The sequence below is a fragment of the Lampris incognitus genome, chromosome 10 (genome assembly GCF_029633865.1).
Source record: "Lampris incognitus isolate fLamInc1 chromosome 10, fLamInc1.hap2, whole genome shotgun sequence".
Classification (NCBI taxonomy): domain Eukaryota; kingdom Metazoa; phylum Chordata; class Actinopteri; order Lampriformes; family Lampridae; genus Lampris; species Lampris incognitus.
In genome coordinates this window covers 16,522,206-16,538,302 of record NC_079220.1, presented here as the reverse complement: position 1 = coordinate 16,538,302, position 16,097 = coordinate 16,522,206, and the positions used below count along the sequence as shown (strand labels likewise).

The following is a 16,097-nucleotide window of genomic DNA, read 5'->3' as shown; positions in this document are numbered from 1 at the left end:
GCCAACAAAGAGCAGAGAACTCCAAACCCAAAGTTCAAGTCACTATCTGATGATAATAAGACCTGGGACTGCAGAATTGTATACATTATGAAATGAGAACGTGGGATTGGTTAATTGTTTTGAGAGTGATGTTGCAAAGGTTGTTAGTTTGACTCATGAAGGTCACACAAACTGCTGTCTCCGTAATTTTAGAGGCTTTGTCACATATATCAGCTCCCTCCGTGCACGCTCTGCAGTTTTTGCCCTTGAGTGAAGAACTAAATTCACTCTATTAAACTTAAATAGCAAACCACCTTGGGGATGTGATGCATATCATCCACATCCATCTCCACAGACACAACAGCCAAGACATACTCAACTCAAAACATAACGCGTACAGCACCGGCATCCCTTCCACATCGCCCATCTCGTCATTGTCTCCTACACTGTCTATCTAGTCTGATGGGACACGATGTCTCTTATCGACTCTGAATAAAACAACTTGAATGACGCGGTGTTTTAATAGCATGTTGAGCAGGGCTGCATCCATGCACGCCGGATTTCCCGCTGCTCTTCAATGCAGATGCAGACGTGCAGATACACCAACTTCAAATGAGACTTCCAACAACCCTGTAACGGGCTACAACGAGAGGGGAGGGGGGGGGGCGGGCTGCACAACCGGGACTCTGCACGGCGTTACGACGACAACATGCAAGATGTTCCGGAGGAAAAGACTTACCCGACCGATGAAACTGAGGACGACAAAGTAGCACAGAGAAGGAATAGTGTCGGTAGTCCTTTCGGGGTACGCGTGCATTTCCATCATGACTTGAGCCGCGTGACGTGCACCGTCACCACTCGTCCCTTCTTCTTCTCCTCCTCCTCCTCCTCCTCCGCCCTTAGAATAAAAAGTCAGCCCTCCATCATCGGACACCGCGAAGGCACCGGGGTGCACGTGTCGTTCACAATGACTCTGATGAATGTGTGGACGGGAGGGAATAAGCGCTGGCGTTGGTTTGTGTTAGAAACGCCTAAAACCTATACAGAGGAACACAAAGCCCATAATAACCATACTCCCTGCTGGGACGACCAGCGGTGAACATAGGTAGCAGACGCAATTACGTTAAAATTACAACAACAACAAAAAGAGTATTTGAAAACTATTTGGTTTTTATTTGAAACTATATTAAACCATATTTTCCCTTTGATCATTATTTCATTCATTTTTTTTAACGTTCAGCTCTTTGATGTAATTGTTTTATTTTTACCACCTGGATTTGATTGTGTTGTTGAGTCTAAAGCCATTGTAAACTAATTGTGTGTTTTTTTTTCTTTTCATGTCCGCCTCTTTCTAGTGTCACACACCCGGAGCTGCATTTCATGTATGCAAGGTGCTGTATGTAATACACAAATAATATTTATTATTTTGTTATGATTTAAAACAACCATATCACTTTGTGATTCACTCTCCGGCCTGATTATTAATACTGAACCCCATCTTTAGAGGTCAGTAAAATTGCATAAAATGGAAATAATGTCACTTATTTTTTTTAAATGATTACGAGCAAATAAACCAATGGAATTAATATAAAAACAGGTTTTGTGCATAGTGTGTATAACATGAATACAATACATGAAAGGACGCACTGATCTCTCTCAACTTCTCGGCATCACTTCATCTAAAAATCGTGTCCCAAATTAAAACCTAACAGATGACAAACAATATATGTTAGTTATTGAGGAAAAAAAGCACAATGATACCGGTGATTTGCTAAATGAGTCTGCTTATTTTAATAAGAAAACACTCCCCCTTTAACTCACATCTTAATGCTTGATTAAAAACATACGTTGTTTGGCATGGAAATAAATCCCAGCAATCACTTTAATGCTTCTTCTTGTGCAATATGAAAATTTCACTCGCAGCATAAAAGCAGACCTCCAGTTTGGTCCGGTCGATCTCAGACAAGGTGGTCTGAACAGACAACATTGGAGCAGAGAAAACGTAATCAAACACGAATGCCTTTGCAATTAACAAAACATGTTTGGCTTATTCACATCCGGGAGAAAGTGCATTTATATAAACGTTTCAGTTGAAGGCTGTTTCTCGTAGCTGTGGCTGTTCTGTGGGAAATGTCACAGCCGGAAGTGACGGAGGATCCTGGTTCTTGTGTCGTCTGCAAAGCCTCCACCAAAGTTCATTTTCGCCAAACCTCCTCCCCGGATATATAAGTGGATTTGATATTCAGGGCATCATCAAGCAAAACAAGGTCTGCAAAGGAGAGGGAGAGGGGGGGGGGGGGGAGAGAGAGAGAGAGAGAGAGAGAGAGAGAGAGAGAGAGAGAGAGAGAGAGAGAGAGAGAGAGAGAGAGAGAGCGAATGTGTGTGAGTGCGTTGGGGGAGTGAGGACACATACAGTGATTAGATATCCAACACTTGTTCTTCCATACACACTATACAGGCCAAAATAGCACCACTCATTTGACTCGGCTGTTTCCTTTAGCTGTATAGGTTATATATACGTAGGTTAGGTAAAACCTCACCTGCATCGGAGCCGAAGTCGAGGGCTCCTTTCTGAGGGGCGATGCCCAGGAGCTGAGCAGGGTGGAGCGAAGCAGCTTCCAGGGCTTCCTCTATACTGCACCCTTTTAGTACACAAATACACACACAGACAGCACACACGCACACACACACATACACACACAAAATTGCAGTCTGATAAATTTATGGCAGTTTTTTCCCCTTAGCAGGTTCAGTATTAGGTGCATTGGAACAGGAAACCTCAGTAACAGTTTGACTTGAGTGTTACTCAGGTCCTGACTTCTGTCCAAAGCATGAATGATGCCATTAACAAATGACCTAGTTTGACTTCAAATCTGAACAAGGGTCAAACTGGCTAAAAACCAACCAGTATCCATCCATCCATTATCCGAACCGCTTATCCTGCTCTCAGGGTTGCGGGGATGCTGGAGCCTATCCCAGCAGTCATTGGGCGGCAGGCGGGGAGACACCCTGGACAAGCCGCCAGGCCATCACAGGGCCGACAAAAACACACACATACACACACACACATTCGCACCTAGGGACAATTTAGTATGGCTGATTCACCTGACCTACATGTCTTTGGACTGTGGGAGGTAACCAGAGCCCCCGGAGGAAACCCACGCAGACACGGGGAGAACATACAAACTCCACACAGGATGACCCGGGACGACCTCAAGGTTGGATTACCCCGGAGCTCGAACCCAGGACCTTCTTGCTGTGAGGCGACCGCATTAACCACTGCGTCAGCATGCCACCATACCAACCAGTCAACACCTGCAAATCATTTTTCCAACATTTGCCAAATCCAGATCCAGACCAGAGCAAGTTGATAAAAAATTCATTCCAACCCACCTCTTTTCCATCTGTCAACTCAAAAGTATTTGCACACGCTCTTTCCTTCATTAGTAACACAGGCCTCACACTAAGCTATCCTCTTCTGTCCATCTTTACCGCCACTGATGCCACATTTTGTTCAACAAACAACGCAATATTAAAATGAGAATGGCAGAACACACATGCATGCACACAGGTTTCACACAGACACATACAGTACATGCAAGAAAACAAACACACACGCGCACACACAATTTGCCACACACAAAACTTACCAGAAGTGTGTTTGAAATGTCTTACACACATATCCATTGTGGCTATACTGCCACTGAGAGTCTTGGTGCCTAAAAGATAGAATGAAAAACATGAAATTGGACAGTCTGTGTGATATTATATATATAGCTCAACACGGATACAGGCCTGTACATAGTAGTACAGGCCTGTTTCATGCGTTTCGTACTCATCAGCTGCTAATGTGGTTAAACAAAGAATCATACAGTTTACATTGCCCAGCGTCACGCCCCTAATTTCGGTTGGACAGCAACCAATAAGATGGGGAAACATTCAAACTATAACAACCAATGGGGTTAGGTACTTATGATGCACAGCAACCAATGGAGGGGTAGAAATCATTACAACCAATGGGATTGGGGCTTGTTTAGAAAAGCATTTAGGGGCCAGGGCACTGTTGAAATGGCGTACATTAAAAATATAACAAGGTAATTTATGTGAATTATATATTGGGGTGGTGTTGGGGCACAGGTGGAAAGACAGGCAGTTAAAATATTAAAAATATAAAAAAAACTCTAATAAATGTCATATGTGTATCATTTAATGGGGGGGGAGAATAAAGACGTTTTACTTATAGTTTAACCACATTAGCAGCTGATGAGTGCGGAATACACGAAACAGGCCTGTACTGCAGTGCATTAAAACTTTTTTTTCCTGTATCCGTGTTGATATTCGGCTCCTCATTAGTTGAGCACTTACAACACCATTGACGGTTTCAGGAAGAAGAAAAAAAACCTATATATATATATATATATATATACATATATATACATATATCAACTAATATAAGTTTACAAATATGAAGGTTACGAGGCAACTGGTATGCTAGCACAAATGGCTTTCACCAAACTAGCTATTTTTAAAATGAAAGCCAATATTCCTGTCAAAAAAAAAAGTTTACATAAATCAAAATACACAACTAAATGACTGTGTAAACAAGATAAGAGTAAAGTTCAAAAGTCAAGAGGACACACTTTCTACTCTAGGCCTGCTGAGTTGTAGTTTTCTTTACTTGCTGTTGACGCATTTACTTTTTGTTTATTTCCCCCTTTTGTATTGGAGTTTCTGTAATCCAAGTGAGGCTTTTTTAATGGGTCATTGTGATTTTCTTTCTTCACTGATTGCAAGGCAAGCTTTTATTTTTTCTTATCCTCGCCAAAGAGAGTGTATTCTTTTCTCTTCCTTTCCGTGTCTTCTGATTTTCTAATTGTAAATAAGCTCTAAACGCCAATCCTCAATGTAAAAAGTGAGACCTGCGACGTAAGCGTGGAGGCCCTGGATCTCGATGTCCTGCTGGCCGAGGGTGTGTCGACCGGGAGGAAGGCCCATAGCCGTGATGGCGTCTGTCACCAAAACCAAACCTGAAAGTAAAATTCATATTCTATCCGTCACCAAAACCAAACCAGAAAGTACAAACAACCATCAGCCGCCTCAACGGGCGCTCCCTCACCTCCACCAAATCTGTGCATCTGTTGCTCGGTCACTCATTGACGGCAACAAAATCAGAGATATCATCTGTCAACTTATCTTATAATTTTTCAGATCTTTTTACACCTTGCAAATATAACCACTTGGTGTATGACATATGACACCTTTGACAACTGACTGCAGTAAGCAGAATAAGTTTCATTGGATAAGTAAATTTGCACATGCCTGGATTACATCTTGCTAACACAAAAGTAAAATTCATATTCTATCTGTCTCTATGCTCCACAAACATGGAAATTGTTGAGGATCGCCGGTTCGAATTCCTGTGTTACCTCCAGCTTGGTCGGGTATCCCTACAGACACAACTGGCCGTGTCTGCGGGTGGCAAGCCGGATGTGGGTATGTGTCCTGGTCATTGTATTAACGCCTCTTCTGGTCGGTCGAGGCGCCCGTTTGGGGGGGGGGGGACTGGGGGGAATAGCATGATCCTCCCATGCGTTACATCCACCTGGCGAAACTCCTCTCTGTTAGGTGAAAAGAAGCGGCTGGCAACTCCACTTGTATCGGAGGAGGCATGTGGTAGTCTGCAGCCCTCCCCGGATTGGCAGAGGGGGTGGAACTTGGAAGAGTGGGGTGATTGGCCAAGTTCAAAAGGGGGAAAAATCCTGAAAAAACCCTTTTTGATATTTTTCTACTCTTTCCCAGGTGTGTGCAGATGTCTGTGGTGAGCCAGCTGTCTATTTTTTGTCATTATTTTTCAAAGATCATTTTGAGCTTTTTACGTTATAATGTATTAGATAAAATACGATTGAGTGAAGGGAAAGAGGGGCGATAGGATGATGTGAGTCCTGAGTCAAAACCAACCACAGACTGACGAGGCCACGGATACCCGAGTTAAGCTATTTTATGGACTCCCTTCGTCGAGGGGGAAAAAAAGAAGCATATGCCAGCTGTTACATCCACTGCTAATATGAGCCGTATGAGGCGTATCCATCCATGAAATAGTCATCCTGAGAGGGTAATAACAGAAAGTACAGCGCTATCCGTGCAGATATTTTGTCTTTACTGATGTGTTTCCAAATTCAACAATCAATTTGAAATAATAGAATGATTCCTTTGCTTGAGGACACGTACCGGATGAATAGAGCTGAGCAGAGGAAACAGGGCATTACCATCACATAATACTCAGACTGAAATTCATGGCCAATGACTATACAGGTTGAAAACACAGTTTACTTATTTGACAAGAAAACGCACTCAAAGTACACCTGGGAGCTTACACTTGCATTTCCACCCCATAGTCATTGTTTTGTTTTAAATTGAAACTCATAAGATGGCGCTCTCCATACAAATATAAACTCACAGAATGGGGGACTCCTCTTACAGAACAAATAGGGAGGATCTTGTTAGTACGGGGCCTTTACTGGGACGTCAGGGCTCCTGCTGGTTTTAGAGAAAATTATTTCCCAAGACTTTTCAAGGTCATTTTCCAGGACTTTTGCTTGGATAAACATGACAGCTGTCACTCACAGAAAGTCATATTATTCAGTAATGATTATCAGCGGAAACCTCAAGAGTCTCTAAATCACCTTCTTTTAGGTGGTTAAGGAACATACCGCCCAAACTTCAAGCACTAATGTGTGATCTCAGCAGCTATAAATAAGGCTAAGGATACCTCAGCCGAAAATTATGCTTAAGAATATGCCATCACACTGGGTAAAAATACAATTATTTAATTTAACTTTGGATTTTTCCATGACCTCGATAATATTTCTAGGATATTTGGGATATTTGATCAATTCTATAATTTTCTAGGTGTTTTCGATGACTGAATTTTTTTTTTTTACAAATTTCCTGTTTTTCCAGGACACATTGGACCACCTGAGTATAAAGCTACATGAGAGAACAGGGACCCTCACTTCTCTACGCCTCTGAGGTGGAGTCAGAGAAGAAAAGCGACGCTCTCTATGTGACCTTTCCCATGCTGACCTGAGGGATGTGCTCTGTGGGCGATGCGCAAGGCGGCGGGGTTGGTGTGGATGCCGTCGGCAATCATGCCGTAGTACACCGTCCTGCCAGCAGGGATCTGGTCACTGGTCAGCAGACCCACTATACCCGGGTCACGATGGTGGAACTAGATCACATCACAGTAAAAGGAAAAGTCATGAAATCAGATAACCAATTCCTTTCAGACCAAGAGGACTGTACATTCAGCAGGAACGTACATTTACATACAAGGAACCATTCACACCCCTATATCTAGCAGTGTTAGACCTGCAGAGGAGCCATATGATTTTTATGTGGGTTTATAAATATAAGGGAGGCAATATCTGGCAACATCTCATATTTTCTGAAGCCCTCAATTCCAGATACAGCTTTCTGCCAAGCCGAGCATGATAAATATTACGTCAGACTGGTGGGCAACACTTTGACCAGGTGTGCCCTGGTGAGTTTTTTCATTCATTCAATATGTTCTGAGTTTTTAAGAAGAGCCTCAAGTGTGAAGAGCTGCCTTTCTTTGGCCCACAAAGACCTAACTGAAAGAAAATGGTGGGTAAGTCTGGATAATAAACCTTATCATCTCCAAAGAAATGTTTTGTATCTGACATTTGAAAACATGACAGCTGGGTTCATCTCTATTTCATTACAAGTGTTTTGTTAAGATTTCATGGATTTATTTTATTGCTGCTCTGTCCACCCAGCACATTTGCTGTAATCTCATATACATTTATGTGTTTTTCATCCACATCAGATTTTTGCTAAGCTGTTCTGGTTCAACATGTTCCAGCGTCGTGATAATGGCTGGTTTAACGTCTCAATTTTACATCCCTTACATTTAGGCCTTTTGACTCATATACGGTATTCTCTGTATATTTTACTTAAAATCTTTCTAGTGTTGGTTGCCTTGGGTTACATGTCCCCTTGGCTCCATTTCTGCTTGCGTCTTATTTTCTCATAGGTGTGTATTATTATCTGCTGCTGCAACAATCACATTTCACCAAGGACGCCATAAAGGTTTCCGCTAATGTAATGCATTTTAATGTATTGTAAGTAAGGGATAATCCACTCCAAGTTGTGCATTAAAGGATTTTAACACACTTCCGAGTGGATTATACTGCTTATACAGTGGTCACTGGCTAAAGAATTAAAATAAAAGCATTCACTACTTCTAACTGCCTGCTATACTGTCCCATTAATTGTGCTGTCTGCTGTAATTAACTGTCCACTGTCTAACCCTGCTGATACTGTATGCTGCCAATACCATTAATGCTTTAGGTGTGTGTTGTATGTTGCCATTGGATGTGTCCTATGTTGCCACCACTGCTTACATGTATTAACCTACTCCTGGGTTATTCCATATTTGCTGCTACTGCTCTACTGTGCGTGAACATGTGTGCTATGTCTTACCTGTTGCTATATGTCAGCCTTGTTCCTCTGCACACATAAGTATGACCACCATGAATGTTTTGTTGTACTGATTGTGATGTCTATATCTGTGTACTTGGCCTGTCATGTCACTGCTGTTCCTTGTTTTTACCTCTTTTTTATTTTACTCCCCATCCCCTTCCCCTAGGGGGCACTTACCCCCAACATAAGCTATTATTGTAAATAAGAGTTTGCTCTTAATTAACTTGCCTATTAAAATAAAGGTTGAAAATGTTGAATGTTTTGGACTCCGAATCCAAAGGTTATGAAGCAAAAATTAGCCTCTAAGCTAACGCCTTGAATGTTCACTGGGCTTGCTACTGATGTGTTTTGCTATTGTCACAGTACGTGAATTTAGAACAGTGATTGAACTTTAGCCGAACTACGTGTATATTATACGGCAGGGGTGCCCAACTCCAGGCCTCAAGGGCTGCAGTGTCTGCAGGTATTCATTGCAACCATGCACTACACCACCTGATTTAACTAATTCCTTTCCCTCCTTGGTCCAGGAGGTGAACTAATTAGTTAAATCAGGTGGTGTAGTGCATGGTTGGAACAAATACCCGCAGACACTGTGGCCCTCGAGGCCTGGAGTTGGGCACCCGTTATACAGTTTTAATGCACACCCTCCAGCCAATCAGAAACCAGTATTCTCCACAACCATGGTATAATGTTATGTAATGCAAGGTAGTCACAGGAACTTACAGGCAGCATGGCGTTGAAGAGGTGGGTGATGAAGGAGGCTCCAAGTTGAACGGCCTCCTCAGCTTGAGACAGGTTGGCCACCGAGTGACCTACGTTAAATAGACAGCATCAAGCAGGCTGATAACCAAAATGGAGTCGGTGCTGTTTGGACAAGGAGAGATATTGCAGTATGGCTGCTTCTACAGTTTTTTTTTTTAAAGCGATGACACTATTTTTGGTTAGAAAAGAAAAATACAACCGTTTACTCTGACCGTAATTCACACATATCATGGCCACCAAGCTTTTAAAGCTCATGGTTTTACCAAAACGGTTCCAAAAACTAGATTACATGTAAGTGTGGAGATCTGTGAATGAGTTTCCATCCTGTCTCCTGACAATTAGCTGTCATTCAGTCTTGACTCTTCAGCAAATATCCACAAGTTAACCCCTATTCAGATTGTGGGTTTAACACTCTCCAGCCATAGCACCCCAGTTATAGTTCCATCCGTCCATCCGTTCATCCATCCATCCACCCATCCATTATCCAAACCACTTAGCCTGCTCTCAGGGTCGCAGGAATGTGGAGCCTATCCCAGCGGTCATTGGGCAGTTATAGTTCACTTCTCTTGACTTAATAACATTCAACAGTTTTCCTTTGTATAATCGCAGACTGTGCTAAATTGTCATCCATGCTCTTTGTTTCATTTTAATGGACAAAAACAGAAAGTGACTCTTACCCAGAGACACGGTGATTCCCCTCTGGCAAAGCTCGCGCACCACCGACTGACTCTTGGCAAGTTCTGGCGCCAACGTCACCAAGGCCACGTTGTCCAGGCTGCCATAGACTTCCAACAGGTCATCTGCCCTTCCTGACTGGAAGGCCCGCAGATACCGCTCTGGGTGGGCTCCTTTCTTCTCCAGACTGATGAAGGGACCCTCCAGATGACAGCCTGGAGGGAGAGACCGAAAAAAAGAATCAAAGACAAAAAAAGAGAGAAGGGGAGGGAGATAGAGAGAGAGATAGAGAGAGAACTGGTATTTCGATGTTACATAATGCTTTTTATATGATACAAGCTGCATGCCCAGTATTTCATGACAAATGTCACTGATAGCAATGTAATAATCAGTACAACAACTAGCTAAACTTTTAATTGCATAAGGCAGGCAAAGTGTTCTTTGCAGATGTGATAGCTGAATAAAAAAAAAGACTACCTACCCAGAACTCCTGCTCCATGTGCTCCTCCATTGCAAATTTTGACCTCAGGTAGGACCTGAAACCACACAGCTTCATTTTGATGGGATCGAATGAACTGTTTGATATCTTCTGAGAAGCACATAAAATCTCACAAAAAGAGTCAGCTACTCTTATATCCGATTTTCTTTTTTTTTTTTTGGGGGGGGGGGTTCCCCCGTTTTTCTCCCCAATTGTATCCGGCCAATTATCCTACTCTTACAAGCTGTCCCGGTCACTGCTCCACCCCCTCTGCCGATCCGGGGAGGGCTGCAGACTACCACATGCCTCCTCCGATACATGAGTCGCCAGCCGCTTCTTTTCACCCGACAGTGAGGAGTTTCGCCAGGGGGATGTAGCAAGTGGGAGGATCATGCTATTCCTCCCAGTTCCCCCTCCCCCCTGAAGAGGCACCCTGACTGACCAGAGGAGGCGCTAGTGCAGCGACCAGGACACATTTCCACATCCAGCTTCCCACACGTAGACATGGCCAATTGTGTCTGTAGGACCCCCGACCAACCTGGAGGGAACATGGGGATTCAATCCGGTGATCCTTGTGTTGATAGGAAACGGAATAGACCGCCACACCACCCGGATGCCCCCTTAAAGTCTGATTTTTACAGTGACAGCCATGTATAAACTAAGTTCTTTAAACCTTGATGTCCTGACAGTTACTAGTGTATACATTAAAGGGTCCAAGTCAGCAATGCTTCAGTTAAAGTAACTCCAGAACAATCAGCGACTGGCAGGGAAAAGGCAGCTGCAAACAAATAGCCAACACAGAGATGGCAGCAGAGTATATTTTCACAATATGAGTTACTTTTATTTCTATACCGACTACTGACAATTGATGTTACCATTAAAAATTGATGCTCGGACTGAGCAGGTCTCATGTGAAAATGGACTATAGTAAAATCATAAAAATCACTAGAGTATTTCCTGTCGTGTTTTCAGCACATTACAATATAACCACAGCAGCCATATTACTACAGCATTTCTACAGCAATACTGTAGTAGCATTTCAAGACTTTGTACATTATAAGAATTGTATTTGTACAGTCATGTGATGAAAAGTTTTTCCACAGGAAGTACTAAAGTAACTTGTATATTAGGGTTGAACAACACATTGTTTTAAGGCAAACTGGTCCCATCAGTCATGTCAGGCTTAACCTCTTTATTGCTTGATAGACAATGAATCTAACAAAGTCCACTTTTTTATGACGACTCTCAAAGAAAAATATTCTAGCACATCTGACAAATAATCTAACTTAATCTGACTTTATGACATCTTGGTCAACTGCCTTATTTCCTCCTTTAAAAATCACCCAAATTTTTGCTATAGTGATACATTCTTTGCAAATAGAGCTTTGAAGGTTAAAAGCTGCATATATCTGAAGAAATTATGCAAGAATATTGCAATATTGATTTTCTTTCCCCAATATCCTTCAGCTCTACTGCATATTACTGGTTACTGTGCATGTATAGTATGTATTTATATATGTCATATAGGATGAAAAATAAGAATACTATAGTAATTTTTGTCTTGATGCATGCTCAATAATCCAGGTAAAAAAATCCAAGAAGGTTGAATCAGTTCATCTGGATAGCCAGATGAACTGATTCAACCTTCTTTGAGTAATTTTTATGGTTTTACTACAGTCTATTTTCATATAAAGAGTGGCTCATGTCTACGTGTTTTAAAGTCTGTAAGTGGGAAGATCCTTAGCCGGGCGTGTCGGATGGTAGGTACCTTGTGGTAGATGGCAAGAGGAGAGGTGACCAGGGTGGGACAGAAAGAGGTTACACCATGTTCCAGGATTTTCTTGGCCACAAAGGAGACTCCACCACTAACATCCTCAGAGGCTTGAGAGAAGTCAATGCCGTATCCTCCTTGAGTGGCACACACAATTGATGACACGGCAAATCCATAAATAATTCAATACCCAACAGTCAAAATGATTACATTTTTTTTGTTTACTGGAGCGCATGAAACAGCTAAAAGGGAATAACAGTCACTTGGGAATTACCATCACTGTTTGGGCAAAAACTATGCATCTGCAAAATGCAAAACTTCCCCAAATGAACCAAAGAATGCTGGTTTTAAGTGTGCTTTCTTATTATGTGCATATATTTTTGAAATTATAAAATGGGAATTTAACAGGCTTCAAGGGCTCAAGGGACACAACACATAAACATTACCCAAAGTGCATTTAAGGGACAGTGCATTTATTTTCTTCTTTACACGCCCACTTGAGCCTTGCTTTGTCTAAAGCTTTACTGTCAGAAATAAAAAAAAAACACTCTTGCAAAGCCTGAAACTCCATAGTATAAAATGTACATCTCTATACAGTAGAACATAAATTAGAGAAAAAGAGAATATTTCTTGTACCCAAATAAGCTATAATTTACAAACCATTTTCAGCTCTGAATCATTAATGCACCCTTTTCTGTGGATCTGTTTTTCACACAGAGCTGCAAGGTTTTAGGAGGAATGAAGGGGACTGATTGGCCTCCTACCTGTTTCACAGTTGCTTAAAATACTTTTTTTATTTAAACACCTTTCAGTTATGCCAGTGCTAATATATCCCATCTATATGTCATCTTGATTTTGGGTGACATTTAATTAAGCCAGCTCAGCTCCATTATAACCTAATGCAGTATGCATCAGCTAACTTGTTGAAACATCAGCTGACATTAATGGGTGGGTCATCCCAATATCAACAGTTTGGGAAATCTGCTGAAGCGAAGCAGATGGACATTTTTACATTCTGATGATACTGCAGGCCTGCTGACAGATCTTGAAAGCACCGAGGGGAGTTACGGTGGTAAAGTAAGGGAGACTTGTTGAGAAATGTCTCATGTGACACGAAGCAAAATGGACATCAAGCCAGCAGAAAGCAGACCAAGGTGCCGGTTATGGATTTTAAGGTCCATCTGACTTCTGTCACTTTTCTAGGGAAGTAAATGTGGGAGCGGCATTGATCTGACAAGACTTGGGGATCCCCACTCACAGCAAAGTGACAACACTGCTGAATATGCAATAAATAAGTTGATATTCCTATATGTCTAAATGGCCTCTTACACAAAATGCAATCACGCTCATAAATCAAATCAATGTATACGTTAGTTTTATAAAACATACCAAGATTGTGTAAAGAGATTTTAAATGAATGTATCCACTCCTCCTGTAACTTTAATAACAACATATTTCCATTTAAATCTGCAACGATTCAAATTTCATTCGATAAGATTAAACTCTAAATTCTTTCTAAGATATGTGTTTGAGAGCTGCTAAACATACCTATCAAGACCAAGAGTTGTCTAAAAACTGACTACACCTAAAAGAAGCAACAACACATGGCTCGTGTGTTTTTGTGCGCAGCTGTCAGTATGAAGACTTTTAAAGGGCACAATACCGTTGATCTGGACATCGATAAAGCCGGGGGCGAGGATGCAGCCTCCACAGTCCACACGCATGTCAGCATAACCCTTCTCATCAAAGAACAGCTTTTCTGGGTCTAGAATCTTTCCTTCACGAACCCACAAGTCCTCTCTGAAATCACGCAACAAGGTGCACACAAAACACATGCACAGAGACACACACAAATAAACTCATAAAAGCATGCAGATGGAGACACGTATGTAAACATACAAAAACATATGCACGCAAAGGCAAGACCTCTCTCTCTCTCACACACACATATACACACACACACACACACACACACACACACACACACACACACACACACACACAACTGTGTCAGCACAAAAATAAATCATAATTTTTATCGATGACTGTCTGCGCGCGAGTATGTGTGCATGTGTATATTTTACCTCTGCAGCTTGTGCTCTCTCAGTAGCCTACAGTTGATGAACTGAGTGATAGGCGCCTCGGACACAGATTTATTGGTTGGCATTTTCCTCCAGGTTGCCAGCAGCTGTTTACTTTACAGAGTGGAGGAAGGGGCAACTCACTCTGGAACTAATGCACCCTTTTCTCTCTGGACAGGACTGAAAAAAATGCATAAAGAAACGTGAGCGGAGAAAAACACTGACGCTACACTATGTGGGATAGGAAGATCGACCTGTAGTGGAGACCATAAAAAGTTAAAGATTATGAACAGCCCAACCCCAGAAACACTATATAAAATTAATCTCCTATCACGATAGGGTGCAGTAGTTGACAGTGATCCCTTAATTTCAGTGTATCATCTAAAACAGTTTCATAAAATCGCCTTACTAAATGCAGCATGTATTGTCGCATAATAATGTCACGTGCCATTTCTCACTGTCAATAACTTTTTGGCTCAGTTAAACCCTTTACCATCAGTGCGAACCAGGGTTCGCATTTTATAAAAGCGTTATAAAAAAAAGTTGTATCGTCCAACGACAAATTATCAAAACAAAACTCGAGCATAAAAGGTTGCTACGATTTACTTCTACAAGTTAACTGAACAACTCACCCCATTAAGCGAACTGGCAGAAGTCGATCACCCTCAAACCGAAGGAAACGGAAGCAGTCATGTGACCAACCGGAGCTCCAGGTCAGCTGATCGTGACAGAATCATTAAAAAGAAATAGTTGAACAAGAGTGGAAAACAGATTTAAATGACAATGAAACAACAACAAAAATAAACAGACTAACGAATAGTTTAGTGGTTTTTATTCATGGGTTTTGTTTGTAGCAGTTCCGTGATAAGGTCCTTTTTTATTTTTCAACAGACAAAAGATTTCAAGAGGTTTCTCCTTCTGAGAGAACATTGATTTGGCTGGGAGCTTTATTAAATGTTCGTTCATGAGTAAACATTTTCACCTTTAACATAAAACGTTTTAACGCATTGAAAACACACCCATGCTGGAAAAATACAAGGTGAACGTGTCAGAGCAAAAAGAACATCATGTCTGACACGGTTGACATCATAATATTCCCTTTTTAAATAAAAACATTAAATACACACAAATATCTGAGTGTCTGGTGCTGCAATTCATCCCAAACAGACTTTTCTTCTTTTTTATTGAAAACAACTTCAACGGAGGAAGTCTTGAAGCAACATGAAGACAAGGTGGGCGGAAACGAAATACTGCCATCTAGTGTTAATTTCTCGATATTACAACTCCCAATTGCATACGTGTGCGTGCGTGCGTGCGTGCGTGTATGTATACACGACTACAATGTTGACAGAAGCAGTACTGAATTAAGTTTGTTGAAGTAGATTTTCATCCGCTGAACTACTCACTAGTGAACTGTAGTTTCAATCAATATTTCTAACAGACTAAAAGTTATTTATGACAGTCTTTCTTTTTTCCCTCCACCAATGGGATGTTTGAGTGCAGGAACAGCTACATCTAGTTCATTAATCAAACAAACTTTCTGTCGCTATGAAATTTTATTAATTTTTGTTGCTGTTTTCCCCTTAACCATACTTGCCGTGTTGAGGCCTCTTACATTTGGAATCTATTTATGACAATGATGCCCGTCATTTAGGCGACTGTGTAAAATGATGGACTCATTTTTGTGCATTCACATTGACGTTCATCTGTGATTTTTAGATGAAAGATTAGATAAAGTGCAGTTTTATTTCTTAAAGTGCATTTTAAGAAATGCCCCTCTTTCTTGATCTCTCTTGAGCAACAGTCAAGTCTAATATATGTCTGGGCTGTATGTTAATACATCACCAGA

The 16,097-nt window shown here is 41.5% G+C and overlaps 1 protein-coding gene across 1 annotated transcript; it reads right to left on the bottom strand.

The window, feature by feature from the left end:
• Nucleotides 1-1,728: 1,728 nt before the first annotated feature.
• amdhd2 (amidohydrolase domain containing 2) lies at nt 1,729-14,966 on the bottom strand. The gene is made up of 12 exons (XM_056288045.1): nt 14,881-14,966; nt 14,252-14,428; nt 13,831-13,967; nt 12,165-12,304; nt 10,400-10,454; nt 9,921-10,133; nt 9,205-9,293; nt 7,063-7,207; nt 4,899-5,006; nt 3,630-3,698; nt 2,520-2,621; nt 1,729-2,248 (listed from the first exon to the last, which is right to left on the bottom strand). The coding sequence occupies exons 2-12, from the start codon at nt 14,332-14,334 to the stop codon at nt 2,175-2,177; spliced, it is 1,215 nt and encodes a 404-aa protein (XP_056144020.1). The 5' UTR covers nt 14,335-14,428; nt 14,881-14,966; the 3' UTR covers nt 1,729-2,174.
• Between the last annotated feature and the right edge of the window lie 1,131 nt (nt 14,967-16,097).

What these genes read in the sequence shown, in the direction of transcription:
- amdhd2 (XM_056288045.1), bottom strand. Translation starts at nt 14,334, where the DNA reads ATGCCAACCAATAAATCTGTGTCCGAGGCGCCTATCACTCAGTTCATC. An exon ending in AGAGAGCACAAGCTGCAGAG is followed by an intron (nt 13,968 to 14,251) that starts GTAAAATATACA and finishes GCGTGATTTCAG; the next exon opens with AGAGGACTTGTGGGTTCGTG. An exon ending in ACATGGAGCAGGAGTTCTGG is followed by an intron (nt 10,134 to 10,399) that starts GTAGGTAGTCTT and finishes CTCTCCCTCCAG; the next exon opens with GCTGTCATCTGGAGGGTCCC.